The sequence below is a fragment of the Diplotaxodon limnothrissa genome, linkage group LG15 (genome assembly GCF_057381915.1).
Source record: "Diplotaxodon limnothrissa isolate DT_005_m linkage group LG15, D_limnothrissa_male_GT1.1, whole genome shotgun sequence".
NCBI classification, from domain to species: Eukaryota; Metazoa; Chordata; class Actinopteri; order Cichliformes; family Cichlidae; genus Diplotaxodon; species Diplotaxodon limnothrissa.
Window position 1 is genome coordinate 24,498,310 of NC_140610.1, and position 18,886 is coordinate 24,517,195.

General features: G+C 39.7%; 1 protein-coding gene across 1 annotated transcript; it reads left to right on the plus strand.

The window, feature by feature from the left end:
* The first annotated feature begins 20 nt into the window (after window positions 1-20).
* Window positions 21-5,157, plus strand: LOC146617602 (multifunctional protein CAD-like). Its single transcript, XM_085373646.1, has 14 exons — window positions 21-152; window positions 338-539; window positions 631-821; window positions 949-1,089; window positions 1,179-1,268; window positions 1,997-2,135; window positions 2,679-2,872; window positions 2,976-3,050; window positions 3,204-3,398; window positions 3,572-3,697; window positions 3,784-3,939; window positions 4,030-4,131; window positions 4,657-4,751; window positions 4,997-5,157. The coding sequence occupies exons 1-14, from the start codon at window positions 45-47 to the stop codon at window positions 5,094-5,096; spliced, it is 1,914 nt and encodes a 637-aa protein (XP_085229772.1). The 5' UTR covers window positions 21-44; the 3' UTR covers window positions 5,097-5,157.
* Window positions 5,158-18,886: the final 13,729 nt, after the last annotated feature.

Here is an 18,886-nt window from a genome sequence, read left to right on the forward strand (position 1 = left end):
CCGTGTGGATCTGTTTAAAGCACTTTGAGAAATGGCCCAAGCAGATGCCCATCGTGGCTCACGCTGAGAAGCAGACGGTGGCGGCGATCCTCATGGTGGCCCAGCTGTACCAGCGGCCAGTCCACATCTGTCACGTGGCCAAGAAAGAGGAGGTAAAGAGCTGTTTCTTATTGTTGTTAATTTTATGCAACTTTATTTTAAACTATTTTAGTGGATTTGAGGTAATTTACTTTTAATTAGTTTGTTTTATTATCGATTGCTTCGGCTGTTAAAGTGCATCTTATCTTAACTTTTTTGATTCTTTCCTACAGTTTTAATACTACTTAATGGTTTTCAGATCCTGGTAATCCGAGCTGCAAAGCAGAAGGGCATCCAGGTCACATGCGAGGTCGCCCCTCACCACCTCTTCCTATGTGAGGACAATGTGGCGCAGATCGGCGACGGTCGAGCGCAGGTTCGACCCATGCTGGGAACACGCGAGGACATGGAGACACTCTGGGAAAATCTGGACATTATCGACTGCTTTGCTACAGACCACGGTCAGAGAGCATTCATTTTCTGTCACCAATCATGCAGACCGACTTGTCTTCGACCTTCCTGAACTGTACGGTTTTTGTTTTGTTTTGCTAGCTCCTCACTCTGTAGACGAGAAGAACAGTGAGCGTCCTCCTCCTGGTTACCCCGGTCTGGAAACAATGCTGCCTCTGCTGCTCACCGCCGTCAGTGATGGACGTCTGACTCTGGATGATATTACCAGACGTCTTTATGACAATCCACGCAGGATCTTCAACCTGCCCGTTCAGGAAAACACCTACGTGGAGGTAAACAGACAAACACAATTAAAGGGAATTCATTTTAAGGAGACATTATTTTGATACAGTAATTAGCAGCCTATCCATACTCTGATGAAATATGTTCCTAATTATTTATCAATTACGTGTCTTTCAGGTGGACCTCGAGCAGGAGTGGGTTATTCCTCAGGCCATGCAGTTCACTAAGTCTAAGTGGACTCCTTTCGAAGGTATGAAGGTGAAAGGTAAAGTCCGCCGCGTGGTCCTGCGAGGAGAGGTGGCCTACATCGACGGCCAGGTCAGCATTCGTGCGTTTTGCTTTTGAACAAGAAAACAAAGAGAATAAATGTAGTTGATCTAATAAAGTACGTGTCCTGTCTCCTTCAGGTGCTCGTGCCTCCAGGTTACGGTGAGGATGTGAAGACTTGGCCCACTTCTTCCACCCATCCTCCAGAACCTGTCAAAGAAACTCCAATGGTAATAAAAGTGAATGCGGTAATAATGCAGCTGCCTTTCATGCTTTCTGTTGTAAGATAAAGACTCTACAATAATATTACATCACATTGGTGTTTTGGCCACCGCCATGATTATTTTTGGAGCCAAAATTGACCAGATTTAAGAAGAGTGAAGTTATCTGCCAACACTAACACACTTCTTTAGCAGCCATAGCCATGAAGAACGTGCACACAGCAGCAGATATCGGCTAGTTGATGCTAAGTAAACGTAACTGAAAGAAAACACTAGAATTTCATTCAACAAATTGAATAAAAGAACTTCTTAGATGTAATTAGTTTAAAATGCTGTAAAAGACACAGCAAGCAAAATCGAGAGGTTCAGATCAGTGATTAAAGTTGGTGTTTCTTCCATGCCTGAAATGTCTGGTAGGAGGCAAACAGCAGGTATCAACTTGTTCCTTTTGAAATGTGGAGGAATAGCAGCTCCTCACTTTATTCCTAAGAAAGAGGTCTTAGACGCCACCGTTTGGAGGAAGCTCTTTTCCGGTGCTTATATCCCCGGTCTTCTTTCTTATGAGCGTAGATGACATCTAAAAAGTTCACAGAATATGGTGAACGTACAGCTAACAGAGTTTAATTACAAACAAAAACATTTAAAGCCTGTACTTAGAACTGTTTTGAGTGTTTCTTGAACTCCTCTATGTGGGGATTACTTCATGTGTTTTGTTTACATTAATTCTGCTCCATCAGACTCCTGAGCGTCGGCGTCCAACTCCACCCCGGGATGGAGTGCGGACTCGAGCTGCGAGCCCACGACGCATTGGTGGAGAAAGCCGCTACCTGCTGCCGCCCCGCATCCACCGTGCCTCTGATCCCGGCCTGCCACCAGGTATTACAGCTCCCAGAATGCTTTGGAACAGCAGTTTTTTGTTTTACCTCGAGGGTTTCTCCCAATGTTTCTACCAGTGTATTATCAGCCTGCCTGGCTGTGGTGGGGCGTGGTCTGCGGTGCCGTGCAGGGAGGGCAGACGTACCTGCACGGCATCCTTAATCACGCCCGCCTAGTTAAAAACACGGGGACTCAGGGGTTTGGGTGTGTAGTGGTGAGATGTAAATAAAGATGGCTCCGAATGATACTCCGTGGTCCCGCCGTGCCTTATTCTCGCCACACTGGCCTTAACAGGGGATTTTTAAAGCCTTCTTTAGGCAAAAGGTATCAATAAGTTGAAAGAGGGGTTAAAAAATGAAGCAGATGTTATCATATCATTTCACATGTTCAGCTGGTATGTCCATTAATCAAGTATGTCAAAACTGTTCATTGCCGTATAAAAACAAGTTTAATTAAAGTTGTTTGATGTTCTCCTGCTGATTCTCAGTGAAACACCTTTGCTGTGTTCCAGTCATTGATACACTGCGACTCTTATCCCCACAGAGATGGTCATGCTCCCACCAGCCGCTGCTGTTGACGGGTACAGCCATCCTCCCCCACTGTCCAGGCTGCTGTCCCCACAGTCTGGGTCAGGACAGGTGCCTCCTGGTCAGGTGTCACACCTGCAGATGTCTCCTCTGCTTCACCCACTGGTGGGACAGCACATCTTGTCTGTCAGACAGTTCAGCAAGGAGCAGGTACGCCGAAGAAGATGAAACACACTCTGGGAATGCTGACAGGTTTAAAACAAGATCTCGGGTCTGAACAAAAGCTTATTTTTGTGTCCTTCGTTTGTTTCAGATCTCACACCTGTTCAATGTTGCTCACACTTTACGTTTGATGGTTCAGAAGGAACGAAGCCTGGAAATACTCAAGGTATCTCCTAAACGTGCCTCATGTTACTGCACTATTCACTAATTTCAGTTATGTGCTGTTACAATGGTGGATGTTCGTATCAAACATGACCAAAGTTATAGAATGATGAGGTACCTTAAAGTAATCCCTCATTCCTCATGCCTTCCTGTTCAGGGTAAAGTAATGGCCTCCATATTCTATGAGGTCGCACCAGCAGTTCCTTCGCAGCGTTTGGGCGGCTCCGTCGTCCATTCCAGCGAGGCCACTTCCTCCTCGCTGAAGGGAGAATCGCTGGCGGACTCTGTCCAGATCATGAGTGGCTACGCTGACGTCCTCGTGCTGCGTCACCCAACACCTGGAGCTGTAGAGGTGGATTTTAGATGGATACTTTTTTTTATTAAAAGTTTTCTTTACGTAACAGAAAATAAAGACTAATTGGTCATAAAAGTAACTGCAGCAGCACCCTGTTGTGTGTTTTTTGATGCTTGTTTAGTTTGAAGATGAGTTTTTAATATCTTATGCACGTGACTCCTCCTTCTCAGAGCGCGTCCCGTCAGTGCCGTAAGCCGCTGATCAATGCTGGCGACGGTGTCGGGGAGCATCCCACTCAGGCCCTGTTGGACGTCTTCACCATCAGAGAGGAGCTGGGAACGGTCAACGGCATGACGGTGAGCGACATGATTCCTTTTTAATTTAATCTTCAGCCAGAATAAAACTTTACATGAAAACATGTTAAAACTGTGGCGTCTGTCAGATAACGATGGTTGGAGATCTGAAACATGGCCGAACGGTTCATTCCCTCGCCAAACTGCTGACCCAGTACCGCATCACTCTGCGTTACGTGGCTCCCAAAAACCTCCACATGCCAGCAGAGATCGTCAGCTACGTGGCCTCAAAGGGCATCAAACAGGTGAGGACTAAACATGGTTACACAGCAAAGAGGAGTTTTCACAAATATGTACTAAAAACTGCTAATTTAAAAAAACATGTTTGTTTGCAGGAGGAGTTTGACAGCATCGAGGAGGCTCTGCCTGACACCGACGTCCTCTACATGACGAGGATCCAGAAGGAGAGGTTTGCATCTGAGGAGGAGTACAAAGCCGTAAGTTTCATTTCACCGACGGGTTTTATTTTGTGACACAGATACTTGCATATACTCACAGCACATCTGTAGTTAGGCCTGGTGCTTCCTGCCTCATGCTGGCCCGGTAATCGTTTTTGATATCGTTCAGTTGGTCTCATGGTGACATTTTCCCTAATCCACTATTCTGCACTGCAAACTCCACTGACTCCATCTGGTGAAGCTGGAGTTTGCCTGCATTTGGAGTTCATCTTTAGTGGAAAGCAGCTGATTTGTTCAGTTATTCGTCACAAAGTTCTTTCCAAATGAAATATTTCTAGAGGCAAAACTATTAAATAGAATTGTCTTAAGAAAACAAGAAGATATGCGAGAAAGAAGGCGTTCCCTCACCCCTCTACAGATGTAAGCGTGTGGGGAAATATGGAAGTGGAACCCTTTAGCTAAGCATTCATAGGTGCAGACAGAACCAATCAGCTCAGGTCTCATGTGAATGGATGATCCCGGAGTATTTTTGATCTTTAACTGTGACTCTGTTGTTTCTCTCAGTGTTTTGGTCAGTTCGTCCTCACTCCTCACATCATGACTGGAGCCAAACAGAAGATGGTGGTGATGCACCCGCTGCCCAGAGTCAATGAAATCAGGTGAGACGCGCTCAGTCAAATGTCTGACAACAATATCAGTTCCAGCTGTGTTGTTTAAATGTTGCTTGAGCCCTTAAATGGGCTGCAGAAATGTAACGTTTTGTGTACAATGTCTAATTTCAGTACGATTTCTTTTAACTAACTTAAATTTGAACTGAATTTTATTTTAACCCACCTTACATTATTTGCTATTGTGTTGATTAAGTGGACTAATGATCTGTTTCTCTTTGTTATTTCTCTCTCAGCGTGGAGGTGGACACAGACCCGAGGGCGGCATATTTCCGTCAGGCGGAGAATGGCATGTACATCCGAATGGCCCTGCTGGCCACCGTACTGGGCCGATAACTCAGTGTGTGTCACAGGCTGGGTCTCTGACCCAGCGCTCTGAGTTCATTTTGTATTTGTCTCATTTTAGATATGTGATTAGTTTGTGTCATTGCTATTTAGCTTTAGTTAAGGAAAGGCAGTTATTAATTATTGTTTCCTTGGTTTCTATGTTTGAGTTCTTGTATCGTTCATCACGTGTTAGGTCTGTTAAGCTTGTGTTGTCATGTCTAGTTTCAGTGTTTCCTGTTTTATTTTGAAGGAGTCGTGTGTTCTTCATTGCATTTAGTTTCACTTCCCCCGTCCTGTCATTAGGTTCATGTCAGTCAGCTGTTCCTCCATGTGTTCCCACTTCCCCTAATCACCTCCTGTGTATTTAAGTCCTGTGTTTTCAGTGTGTCATTGTCAGATCGTCTGCTTTGTTTGCAAGCCAAGAAGTTGCGTCAAGTCTCCTCGCGTCAAGTCCATGTTCCTGTTGTAGGTTTTTAAGTTAATTTAGCTCACCCAGTTTAGTTTATTGTTAGCCTTGCATTTTGCCTTTTGTTTCCGTCTGCATTTGGGTCCACCCTTCACTCTACACACAATCAGCCCTGCTGATTGTGACAGTGTGCTGCTTCTTTGTCCTACAAACTGTCAGAGAAACAAAAATGTATCTTTTCTGAAATCTATACATTTCTCATTTCCTGCCCCCGAGGGGTGCAAGTAGGTTTAAATACTAGATTTAATAGTGAGTTAAAGTTTATAACATGCTGCTGTAACACAGAACTTTTTTTTTCTCCAGTCACACAAATGTTTACTTGTTTTCTTTCCTGCTGTATTTCAAGATTCCTTTATTTTTACATGTCTTAAAACCATTAACATAATTAACATATAGAACCAGAATCTGTCTTGTTTGAAATGGTTAAGAGATGATCAGTGTTTGTGCATCGATGAGCCAAATCGAGGGGCAAAGGGAAGAAATAGGAAGTGGGTGCTGCTATCGATGTCTCTTTTACATACACGTGTGTGTGTGTGTGTATATATATAATTTGCAGCTGCTGCATCTGATTAATGATGTTTAAAGGGACCAATGAGGATGTCAAAGAAGATAAATCCTGAATGCATTTTTACGTTTAGACCAATTTACTGGACCAGCTTCATCAGATGTTTGTTTGGGTTGGCACAGTCCTCTGAAAACCAGCAATGGTGGTTTACGCCTCGAGGTTTTTCAAAAGAAAATTTCTAACAAAATACAGAGAAAAAAATATTTTTACTACACCAAACAATCCGATTGATATTTTGTTTTAAAATGAGCAAAAGCAAAACTAAGTGTCTAATATATTTCTAGGTTACCGGAAAACCTTCATCATTCCAGCTCTACATGAGTATAATGGTACGATACGGCTTACTGCACATGTTTGTCACATGATTTCAGTCTGTTTCAGAGTCGTGACATCCTTGGTTGTATGAAATGGTTGATTCCCTTTCTTCAAATGTGTTGCATTAACTGCAAGTGGAAACGCACAAATATCCTCAGAGCACAGTCTTTGATGGTTTTGGGGTAATCTCTGTAACTATCAGTAATTTCTTACACTGTTGACATAAACTTTTTTTTAAAATCAAAATACAAACGGATGTTTGTAAAGTGTCAAACGACTTCTGTGTCATGTGGAGAAATAAATAATGAAAAAGGATGTTTCTCTTTGTGGTTGATTTCATTTACAGTTTTTTCTGATTGCTTAAGCACATTTATTGTAACTATTGGCTAACTTTGCAAAACTCACAAATAAGAAAACCTGTCACCTAATAATCAAAAATTGTAGTTCTCTTGCAAAAGCAAACACAGCCAGATTAACTCTTCACACCTTCGTAAAAATGGTGTTTCCGTATCAAACAGTACACACAAGCCATCATCTACTAAGCACACAATGCGCCAACTGCACACTGATGGTATGAATACAAAACACATCTGGCTTTTGCTTTCTCTGTGCACAAGGTAGGCTATGTCAGTTTGAGCTCATACTTCTGTCATAGATCCATAAGCATAGAGGAATCCAAACTTCAAGTACTGGTGTTTATTCAAACACATCAAAACAAACACAAGTGTTCATTTCCAAGTATAGGATTATTTGCAATCGCCATAATGACTATATGGGTTACTTGGTCTGCAGTGAACATGCTTCCTCTGCCCCAGCATCTGGTCATCTAGCAATTCTGTAAAGTAACAATTTCAGTATTTTTACATCAATGGTATTGTTGTGTTTCTCATTGGCATATGGCAGTGCTACAAATCTTTGTGCGAAGTGACTGTACTAACCGATTCTCATTTCAAGATGTCCTTATGGTACTTGCTACAGTGTAGCGGCTCGTGTTAGGCTGGACCCGTTGGCCAGCTACCCTCAGGGTCATTCCACGGTTGATTACATGGTCCACTATTGTAGCTCTGATGTCATCAGCAATTCTATTTCTTACTCTTCTTACCCTTCCTATCCCCCCTCCTCATCCTCCTCTCCCTCCTCCTCGTCTTCGTCTTGGTCCTCCTTGTCCTTGTCGTCCTCTTCATCCTACTTCTTCACCTCCACGTCTTCTTCCTCGGCCTCCTCTACTTCTCACTCTTTCTGCTCCCTCCATTGTACTCCGCACACACAGCTTACCTGTATTATAGTGCTTAGGCTGATTGCAAAGTGAACTAATTATCTAAAAAAGTTTTGACATGTGAAAGTGTGCCAGACAGTTGGCAAAATAGTGTTAATGATAGCCATACATGTGTATACTTTGCTAGGAGTGCATTGATCATTTGGAAATTGAGTGTAAAGCAGTGAGTTGTGTTTACAGTTCTGCAAAAAGAGTGCTGTGCAGTGAATTGTAGCTACAGGTTTGCAAAGTGTGTGTTACAAAATTGCAAACTGAGTGCAAAGCAGTGTTTGTGCTCTTAGTTTTGCAAACTCAGTGAGTGGTTTTGCTATAAGTATCAATAGTTTTAGAAATTGTGCTATAAGAATCACAGTTAGGGTTTAAGCATTCAGAAAAAACTGTAATACCCACAAATTATTTCAGAATTTTTAGTAACATAATTTAATGTCTTGTTTGGATCTTGTCGTTGTAGTTACGGATGATTGGTTGTGAGCTCATCCTGACTCAGTACTGGCAAAGGTCATGTCTAAATTGGCCACTTGATTAAGAACAAGTTTCTCACTATGTAAATTATTTTAATACTTCAAAGCTCATTTAATAGCTCAAGGATCCACAAAGGTTTATATCTTCAGTATTGTAGTTAGACTAATGGAAATTGAAAAAAATGGCCATTGGTTTGTCAATGAGTTTTGCAACTAAACTGATTTCGCTTCAGGATGCATCTAAAATGCATTCAGGCTGGCTGTGTGGTGTCGTGGAAAAGTGGTACGTGCAAAAACCTTTTTTTGTCTGTCTTTGAGGGTGGGGGAAGACGCTTAATGTTTTTGTAAGTATGACTAATACTTACAAAAGTATTAGTATACTTTGACTTCTAAGGTATACACACACACACACACACACACACACACAAGAACAACAACATAGAAGAAGAAGAGGGGTATAGTTTACTACACGTCATAAAAACACAATCAATTATCTTCCAACTGCATCTTTCTGTTCTGACATTAGAGTCCTTGTTTGTTTACTGAACCGTACTTTGGAGTCATACTGTTGTGATACTGGAGAGGAAAGGGTAAGGTGTGAGAGACTAAACCCTCACACACAAAACTTCAAAAATCATGTGTCATTGTAGATAAACTGATCTACAATGTGTTAGTAAAGAGTGACTTGCACTGCAAATTTGTTAAACCATTGCTTAACGGGCCATTAAGCAATGGTTTAACAAATCTCCTTTAACATTCACAGTGACTAAACCAGCTGTCTTACCAGCTGTTATATTCTTTAAACTTAAAATAAACCCCTGAAATTAGAGTTTGGTGTTTTAAGTCACCTATTAAAAAACACGAGTGAACACTTCTTTCTCTCAGCAGCATTACTGAAGTGACACTTTGATGATGCTTCATATCACAGTCTTTATGATGGAAAAAAACATGCAGATGTCTGCACTGCCACTGTCATGAAAATGTCCAGAGCCAGGGTTCAAGCTTCCTCTTCAGTTATCATTGATCATTAATATGGAGGCCATAGAGCGTGCGCAGTGGGGACCGCGTGGCCCGGAAGTGCCACTTTTTCAGATGAGCGAACGCGCGTGCATCAGTGTGCATGTGTGCGTCCTCATACGTGCAAAAGGTGCCCTTTCTGGCCGTCACTGGTGGAGGTGTGGGGGGCATACCTCCCACCCCCAAAGGTGCCCCTTATATTCTTCTATTGTTAAAATATGTTATGAATACATAGAATAAAGACATTTTCCATCACAGTGTTATTGCTCATCAAGTCAAGCTGTAAAACCAAGAGGGTATTTAGAAGTTCTTTGAGAAAATTCTTATACGTATCAGAGCTTTTCTATTGGGATAACAGAGACTTACAGAACGTCAGGTGGTTTTCATGCTAGTTGTAATAGTGAGAAGAGATTAGTAGTATAACTTTGTAATAAAAAATAATATTAATAAAGAAATGGTTTACAAATATGAATGTTTATTTATGTGCAGAAATAAAATGGAAAACAGCAGACTTAAAAATTGCTCAAATTAAAATGTAACGAAAACAAAATTGAGAACTGAATGTGGAAGGAACTAAACAAAACTTAAAGAAGAAACCCGAATCACAAGATCCAACAAATGATCAGGGAAAGATAAAGGAGGACAGGACTTTATATACATCGAGGACTAGTTGAGGTTTAGGATAAACACAGATGAAGACAATATGGGCAGATTGAGAAATAACAGAATAAAAAGTAGGACTAATGCGAGACATGAAAGAAAAGTAAACTTCAAAGTAAAACAGGAAATAAAAAACTGAAGCTAAATTAAAGTGAACAGCAAGTGTAAGCAGGGTTTAAATGACATTTAACCTCCACATGTCTTCTGCTGAACTAACCAGGAACAACTTTTTGTTGTTAAGTTGCAAATATGTTAATAATGTACAAATGTTAGCAGAAATGTTTTTGTAAAATATAAATGTATAACTATATCTTTAATATCTATACCAGGCTTATGTGGGTACATTTAGATATTCACACTTCAATCAATCAATCAGAACTTTATTTGTCACATGCAAGTTGCCCTCCAGTGATCACATTCTGGAAACACACTGGTCTGATTTCATAAAGAAAATAAAGTTTCTATTTACATTTATTTATATAGTTTTAATGGAGGATATAAAGACGTGCTTCTGGATTTGAAACCAAATGTTTGTTATAATAATGGTATCTATCTAATAGTTTATGATAATTAGCACGTCGCTATCAATCTGTTGCATGCAAACACAAAATTAGTCTTTAACTTAAATGCGAGTCCTTTTTGTTAACTTGAACTATGTGACTGGGAAACTGAGAGTAGAGTAGAGGCTGCTGGGATCAGCAGTGGCTGCAGCAGAAGAGGAATGAGCCTTCACAGTGCTGTAGGTCACTGCATCACCTTCATCATCACCACGAACCTGGAAAAGTGACATAACACTGTGACCCTGAAGTGGATAAGCGGTTCGATGGAAGTAGTGGAAGGGCGCTTAGAGATCACATGCTTCTGTGTTCAATACATTATTTTTACTTTCAAAGAAATTGTGGATCAAATATGATGGATTCTTTGTTTGCCCATGCTCAGCCTCTCCACCAACGTCTATGAAGTTCTGTTTTGCAGTTAACAAGTTGCCCATCAAATGTTTTGTAGTTACTCACATGATTGCTGCAGGAGGACTCAGTTAACTATGCTCACATCAGCATAAACAATCCATAAAAACTCTGCATGGTGTAATAGCTGATGTATAGCCCTTGACCTTCAGAGAGGGTTGTGCTCTCTGTGAGCTCTCGTTACTGATGTTACTGAGTAAATAAATACATAAATATAAATATAGTAAATAAATAAATAATACACAAAGACAAAACCTTACCTGAACTTTACAGTTTTTTTTAATTGGTTTGGTACTATTTTCACAACTAAAGTGTGCATTTTCAAATCTCTCAGTACAAAACTCACATTTGATCACATTTGTAACACCACTAGTCATTCTTTCAAATCTGATGTCATGAGTTCATTGTATTTGCACATATTTTCATTCCACTTAATCATTGTTGCAGAACATATGATCATTGTGATATATACTGAGAACATTTGCTTTACTCACCCAAACAAAACAGTAAGATCTTTTTTCAACGTAGTACTTTTACCAATCATTTCATTCAGGAGCAAATAATACAAGGTAAGCGTTTCAAATTGTCCTTGGTGATGAATGAGTGTAACTGAACTGTAAAACTTTACACAGCAAGTATTACACTTATGTTCAGGCATAACAAAAAAAATAAAAAATAAAAAAAATAAAAAATATATTCATATATATATATATACACATATACACACACACACACGAAAAAGGGAGAAAAAACAACAAGTCATTTACATAAGCACAATATATTTTTTATTTTATTTTTTATCACTTTTATACAATTAATCAAGCCGGTCATTAACATTGGGCCATAAGTTTTCATCAACATCCCAGTGGATGTCTTCGTTGTTCAGGCACCGTGGGAAAAATCTCCTGGCAAGACGAATCCAGGCTTGACATTGCTCAGCAGTTATATCACCACAAGCTCCACACATGGCTTGAAGAAGGGAGAAATGCTCATGGGGATGGCGATCATACACCTTCCACCACCATGTAGAGAAGAATTTCTCAATTGGGTTGAGGAAAGGGGAATATGGTGTGTTTGAAACCATTCCTGAACCAGCTGTGCATGGTGGAAGCTGACATTGTCCCACACAACAACATAGACGATGTCTTCTCCCTGACAGGCCTGCTCCAGTTCATTTAAAAAAAAAAAATCAGGTGTTCAGTGTTGTATGACCCTAGAACTGGTCTACAGCCTACCACACCATCTTCAGATATAGCTGCACACATGAGATGTTCCCCTCACGTTGTCCAGGGACGTGGATGGTAGCCCAATAAGGTTACGTCCTCTGTGTCTAGTTTTTGCTAGATTGAAAGCGGCCTCATCAACAAAAATATACTTGTGATGATTCACAGCAGCGTCCAGCTCCATCACCCTCTGTTACAGTAATTGCATGCCAGTTTAGTGTTGTACCTGAATATATTCTGAACGCAGTTGTTTCACCTGGACATTGTTCCTCTTAAAAGGAACTTACAAATGACCAGACAACAATCAGTCAAGTTGAAAATCCATGGACATAATGAATGATTCATTGATTAAACATTAAGATCGGTTGAATTACATGACAGAAAAATGTATTACAGTTTTTTCCGATTGCTTAAGCACATTTTTTGTAACTATTGGCTAATTTTGCAAAACTCTTCACACAAATAAGAAAACCTGTCACCTAATAATCAAACATTGTAGTTCTCTTGCAAAAGCAAACACAGCTAGATTAACTCTTCACACCTTCATAAAAATGGTGTTTCCGTATCAAACAGTACACACAAGCCATCATCTACTAAGCACACAATGCGCCAACTGCACACTGATGGTATGAATATAAAACACATCTGGCTTTTGCTTTCTCTGTGCACAAGGTAGGCTATGTCAGTTTGAGCTCATACTTCTGTCATAGATCCATAAGCATAGAGGGATCCAAACTTCAAGCACTGGTGTTTATTCAAACACATCAAAACAAACACAAGTGTTCATTTCCAAGTATAGGATTATTTGCAATCGCCATAATGACTATATGGGTTACTTGGTCTGCAGTGAACATGCTGCCTCTGCCCCCAGCATCTGGTCATGTAGCAATTCTGTAAAGTAACAATTTCAGTATTTTTACATCAATGGTATTGGTGTGTTTCTCATTGGCATATGGCAGTGCTACAAATCTTTGTGCGAAGTGACTGTACTCACCGATTCTCATTTCAAGATGTCCTTATGGTACTTGCTACAGTGTAGCGGCTCGAGTTAGGCTGGACCCGTTGGCCAGCTACCCTCAGGGTCATTCCATAGTTGATTACATGGTCCACTATTGTAGCTCTACAATTCTATTTCTTACTCTTCCTACCCTTCCTCTCCCCCCCCCCTCATCTTCCTCTCCCCCCTCCTCGTCTTCCTCTTGCTCCTCCTTGTCCTTGTCGTCCTCTTCATCCTACTTCTTCACCTCCACGTCCTCTTCCTCGGCCTCCTCTACTTCTCACTCTTTCTGCTCCCTCCATTGTACTCCGCACACACAGCTTACCTGTATTATAGTGCTTAGGCTGATTGCAAAGTGAACTAATTATCTAAGAAAGTTTTGACATGTGAAAGTGTGCCAGACAGTTGGCAAATTAGTGTTAATGATAGCCATACATGTGTATACTTTGCTAGGAGTGTGTTGGAAATTTGGTAATTGAGTGTTGTGCAGTGAATTGTGCCTACAGTTTTGCAAAGTGTGTGTTACAAAATTGCAAACTGAGTGCAAAGCAGTTTTTGTGCTTTTAGTTTTGCACACTCAGTGAGTGGTTTTGCTATAAGTCTGAATAGTTTTAGAGATTGTGCTACAGGAATCACAGTTAGGGTTTAAGCATTCAGAAAAAACTGTAAACTGAATGATAAGAGATGCAAATCAAAAATTTTATAGTGACAACATTATGAAAGGCAGTAACTGTGAACGAAACATTTATTTAGATGAAACACTTATTTTGTGTAGTGAAAATGATATTTTGTCATTATGTGTATTGTACTAACACAATTGAAAATATGCTGAAATGTTTGAAAAAGGTGCACTTTTGATGATCTGTTGTGATATAAGTACTAAGAGTTTTGAAAATGTACCAGTTGCTTGTGAAAACTGCGCCAAACCAATTAAAAAAACTGTATTCGTGGTTTTGGTGTAGCGTAGCGTAGGAAACTTCAGGATCTGCCTACGCAGTGAAGACGAGAAGATACATGGACAACAATGATGAGATGATGATGATGATGATGATGATGATGATGATGATTATTATTGTTGTTGTAGCTTATAATAGAAGGTGATCACATGTGGGGTATGAAATGCTTTTTGTTTCAGTCTTTGTGACAGTGGAACTGAATCAGCCTGTTAGAGAAAATGGCCAGATGTGGATGCCCAGATACTTGTACCTCCTCCACCACATCAACATACTCCATATATTTATTATCTTCCGCTTATCTTTACCAGGGTCACAGAGGAGCTGGAGCCTATCCCAGCTATCATAGGGCGAGAGGAGGGGTACAACCCAGAGAGGTCGCCAGTCTTTCGCAGGGGAAACAGAGACAAACAGAGACAAACAGACAATACAGTTTTTGCCCGTTGCTTGAACACTATAAACCCATGCTTAGACTAAAGTAACACAACGTGAAGCTGTTGTTACCATACCTCAAACACATGTACCCCTACCTTAAACAAAAGCGCTGCTTTGCACCCCAGTACCAATTATGCAACACACCTACTCCCTCATGCAACACACATGGTCCTGCATGCTACACTCTATTTCATACATAAGACACTTCGCTCACAAAATGAAATCTCAGGGTGCCATTCGGAAAACACATGTATCCAAAATACAAAACACATCGGGTAATTGCAACCACTCAAATACACACCTGAAGGCACCTACTTGCAAAACCGAACACCAATTAGCCAACTACAAAAAGCCCTCAGCGTAGCCATTCCAAGAACTTTGCAAGCATGGATGGAGGGAGAGCAAGAGGATATTTACCCCGGTGCCTAGCGGGAGAGGACATTGCTTGTTGATGAGGTCCTGTGGCCAGACCCCAACAGACGGCGGGATCCATGAGCCCACTTATGCACAATTGTCATGGTTTTTTGTGTTTACAGTATAGTGTTTTTTCTATTGCAGTACTATTGTGTTGTTGTTGTTTTATTTGCTGTACCTGTATTCATGGTACTGCAATGTACAGTATTGAGTAGGTCTATTTGCGTTTATGGTTGTTTGGAAATGTGTCTCCTGTAAATGTGCCTTCTGAATAAACAATGGGAATCAAGGACTGCAGTGTTTTATGTACAGCAGACTAGTGTGTTCCCCCTGATCTGTGAGTGTTTGCATATGGTGCAGGTATGTGTCATTTTGTCAACAGAGTTACATTTTGACAAAGGAATGTTAGGTTTTGACAGCAGAGTTTAGGTTTTGGGAGTAGAGTTCCAATTTGGCACAGATGTGAATGGTATATTTCCCAGTGTTGTGTCATGTGTACTTGTGTGTACAGTTTTGGCACAGCGAGCGGGGTTTTGCAAAATGTGTTCAAGCAGTGGGCAAAAACTGTAATATAAGTAAAATCACATCAAACATTTACTTAAATATTTCAAGTGTGAAAGTAGAATATTGTTTCTCATGTTTACATCAGATGAGAAACATGAAAAACTTTTGTGCTTTTACTTTTTCATTTATTCAGGTGACACAAAAACAACAAAGAATCCAGCCAGAAAAACTGAAATAAGCACAAAATCAGAAACAACCCCAACAATGAAGAGTCCTTCAAAAGCAGGACTGAAGATTAAGCTGGTTGCATAAATATCTGTTTATTTTAAATTTATTTGAGCTTTTGAAATGATATGCAAATGAAAACTCACTTTAACTTTGTATATAAATACTTTTAAATACAAATCATATCACAGAAATTTGCACATTTATTAATAAAATGCTGTTACATTTTTAAAAGAAAGGAATTTACACGGAACAGAAAACTGCAACCAAATAATTTTAATAATCACATTTTTTGTGTTTGACAGATTTTTTGTTTCTTTGAGGTTCATTGTTGTCTCTGTGGGATTAGCAGCGCTTTTAATAACTGCTGCAACAGTCAATATAAGGACAAGACATAAAGGTACATTTAAGATTGAATGATTTTGAATTTTAAAACAAAACTGAAATTGACTTTCTTCTCTCATTTTAGGGAACAAAACTCAGATGGATGAAACCACAGTAAGTACAAATCTCAATAATCCTAAGGTTGTTATTCTGATCTTGTTATTTGATATTGTCATTGACCCATAACTGTGGATGATGATGTAGAAGTGTCTTTGGATAATGGGATTAAATAAACATGAACCAGCTGTCCCTCTCTGAGGGAGTGTTAACAAAAACACAACTGCCTTCACAGAGACAGTTTTCATCCAGATATAACTGGACTGTGTCTGTTTTCCAGGGACTGAGTTTAAACCCTGCAGAGACTCAGTCTGCTCCTCAAACCAGCTGGGACTCGGTGTGATCACACACTTCACCCAGAGTTTAGACTACTTGTCAAAGTGTGCTCTGTAAATACAAATGTGTGTGACTCACTGTGAGAGCAGACGAGAGATAAGAAAGTTGGACAATGCAAAAATGTGTTTTAGTGCAACTGCAATTTTGTATTTACAGCTCACTTGTTTCAAAATTCCATTTTTTGAATAAATTGTTTGGATGATTGATGTTTGTTTTTTTTAAATAGCCTCATATTTAAATTTGTTTATTGATCTGAAACTTTCACATGTGAAAAACATACAAAAAAAGGAAATAAGGAAGAAGCCAAAGACTTTTTCACTCCACTGTAAATCAAGTAGTTGTAATCTTGAAGGAAGATTTCATGAATGCTGTTTCAGGGTGAAGAGAGTGTCCGTCATTATCACGAGTTTGAAGCTGGAAATCAAATGGATTATGTTGAAAGTTGTCAGTTTGTCGGCCCCGAAGGAAAAGACTATTTGTGGAGTAAGATGGATAAAGATGGAAATGTGCTAAACAGTGAAAAGAGTGTGTTGGGAAGATGGAACGAGTACTCTGAGGACCTGATGAATGTAAAAAATGAGAGAAAGAGGAGGATGAATGGTCAGTTAAAAGTGTCCAATGTTGGGGAAGTCCTGACGTGAAGGGAGCTTAGGAGCAGTTACAGCAAAGGCAGCATTAATCTGTTTATCAAACATTAGATTAGAGTAAAAAAAAAAACACTCCTAGGTTCCTTGCAAAGGTTTTTATTATTATTATTATGAATTCCTAAAGGGCCAAAGTCACAGCGGTCACAGGGACCAAACACAATCACCTCTGTTTTCTGTTCATTTAGGTTAAGGAAGTTAAAAGCCATCCATGCCATCCTCAACATCCTCCAAACAATCTAGCAAACCCTTCAGACGACTCACAGATTCACGTTTCAGTGGCAGGTAAATCTGTGAGTTGTCTGCATAGCAATGGAATGAGATCCCATGTTTTTCAAAAAATTGAACCCATGGGGAGCATATAAATAGAAAAGAGAACTGGACCAAGATTGGACTCCTTGAGGACCCCACAAGAAAGTGAGGCTTCTGAGGACGATGTTTCCCCCAATCTAACAGAAAAACTTTGGTTGGACAGGTAAGATTTAAACCACTCCAAAGCAGTCCCTTTGATTCTGACACAGTGCTCAAGCCGAGCGATAAGAATCCCATCAAATGCAGCACTGAGGTCTAACAGTATTAAAATGGCAAAATCTCCCAAGTCAGAAAAGTTAAAAGGTCATTAAAAACTTTTACAAGAGCAGTTTCAGTGTTGTGGTGCGTTTTTAAAACCAGACTGAAATACTTCACTAATGCCATTTTTATCTAGAAAGGTCTGGAGCTGAAGAAGGACAACTTTCTTTAGGAATGTCTGGACTGACAACCAAACATATCAAGCTTCTGTGTTTGAGCCAGAGACTGCACTTGTGGGTGAACAATACAAACATTTTATATTTCTTATATCAGTAATGTAACTTGCAACAAAACGTTCTGGGAAGCTTAAACTTAGTTTCAGAATAATTAAATCTGAGACTTTGTTTTATTGAAAAGGTTAATAAAGTTTGAAATTGTATCAAAAATAAAACAAATTATTAAATAACACCGGCTACAATATTGGTAACATATGTGTGTTGTTCAACAGAACTTTTTCCCAGGCTTTTGTTTATATGCTCAGTCGAAAACCACTTTAACATAATTTTCAGCATAATTACTATTTTTTGTGACTATTCAGTACTTGAGTATAATTTATTGAATTATTTAGTAATAAATATGAAGTAAAAAGTTTTGATCACAAATGGGATTTTTCCAAAACTAAGCTTGCTTAATAGTTCTGAACTGTTACTGTAAAGTTTATAATAAAGTCATAATAACCTGATATTTAGAATCTCCATATATCATTTCCTTTATGCTTATATGTTGTCAAACAATGGCAGTAAGAAACATAGTGTTAAAATAGCTCTATATAGCATTATCTAATCTTGAGAAGAGGTCAAAGGTCAGTTATGGGGTCTTGCTATATGCTATGAGACAAACATAGCACAGTTTTAAGTATCATAGTTTCTAGGCTCTAAGGCTTTGTCAGTTTAATAGTGAGCTTTACAAGATTGATTTTCGTGCTAAAAGCTGGCACAGAACTAAGTTCGCTTATGACCACTAGAGCTGGAAACAACCTCAAGCAATCCTAAGGCTAATCAGCACGGCTAGCATTGTTAAATGTTGTCATTGCTAACATATAGCTGTTTAACAGCATAGTGAGTAGCGAGAACGCTAAGTTATTGTTAGCTTTTAAAAGAAAAATGTTGGCAACCGTAACCATGGCCTGCGGAGGGTATATAAATGCTGCACAAGGTTCCATTCGTCCCTTTACACTTGCTATTGGACTTGTTTTGACCTGCTCCAACCTCAGCCTGTGGAAAGTTAAGTTTTCGGAAAATATTTACTGAAAGCGGATTTGACTTGCTCGCCACAACAAGTACTTCATCTTTGGATTGTTTGTACTTGTTTTTCATACAGCAAAGCCTGAAG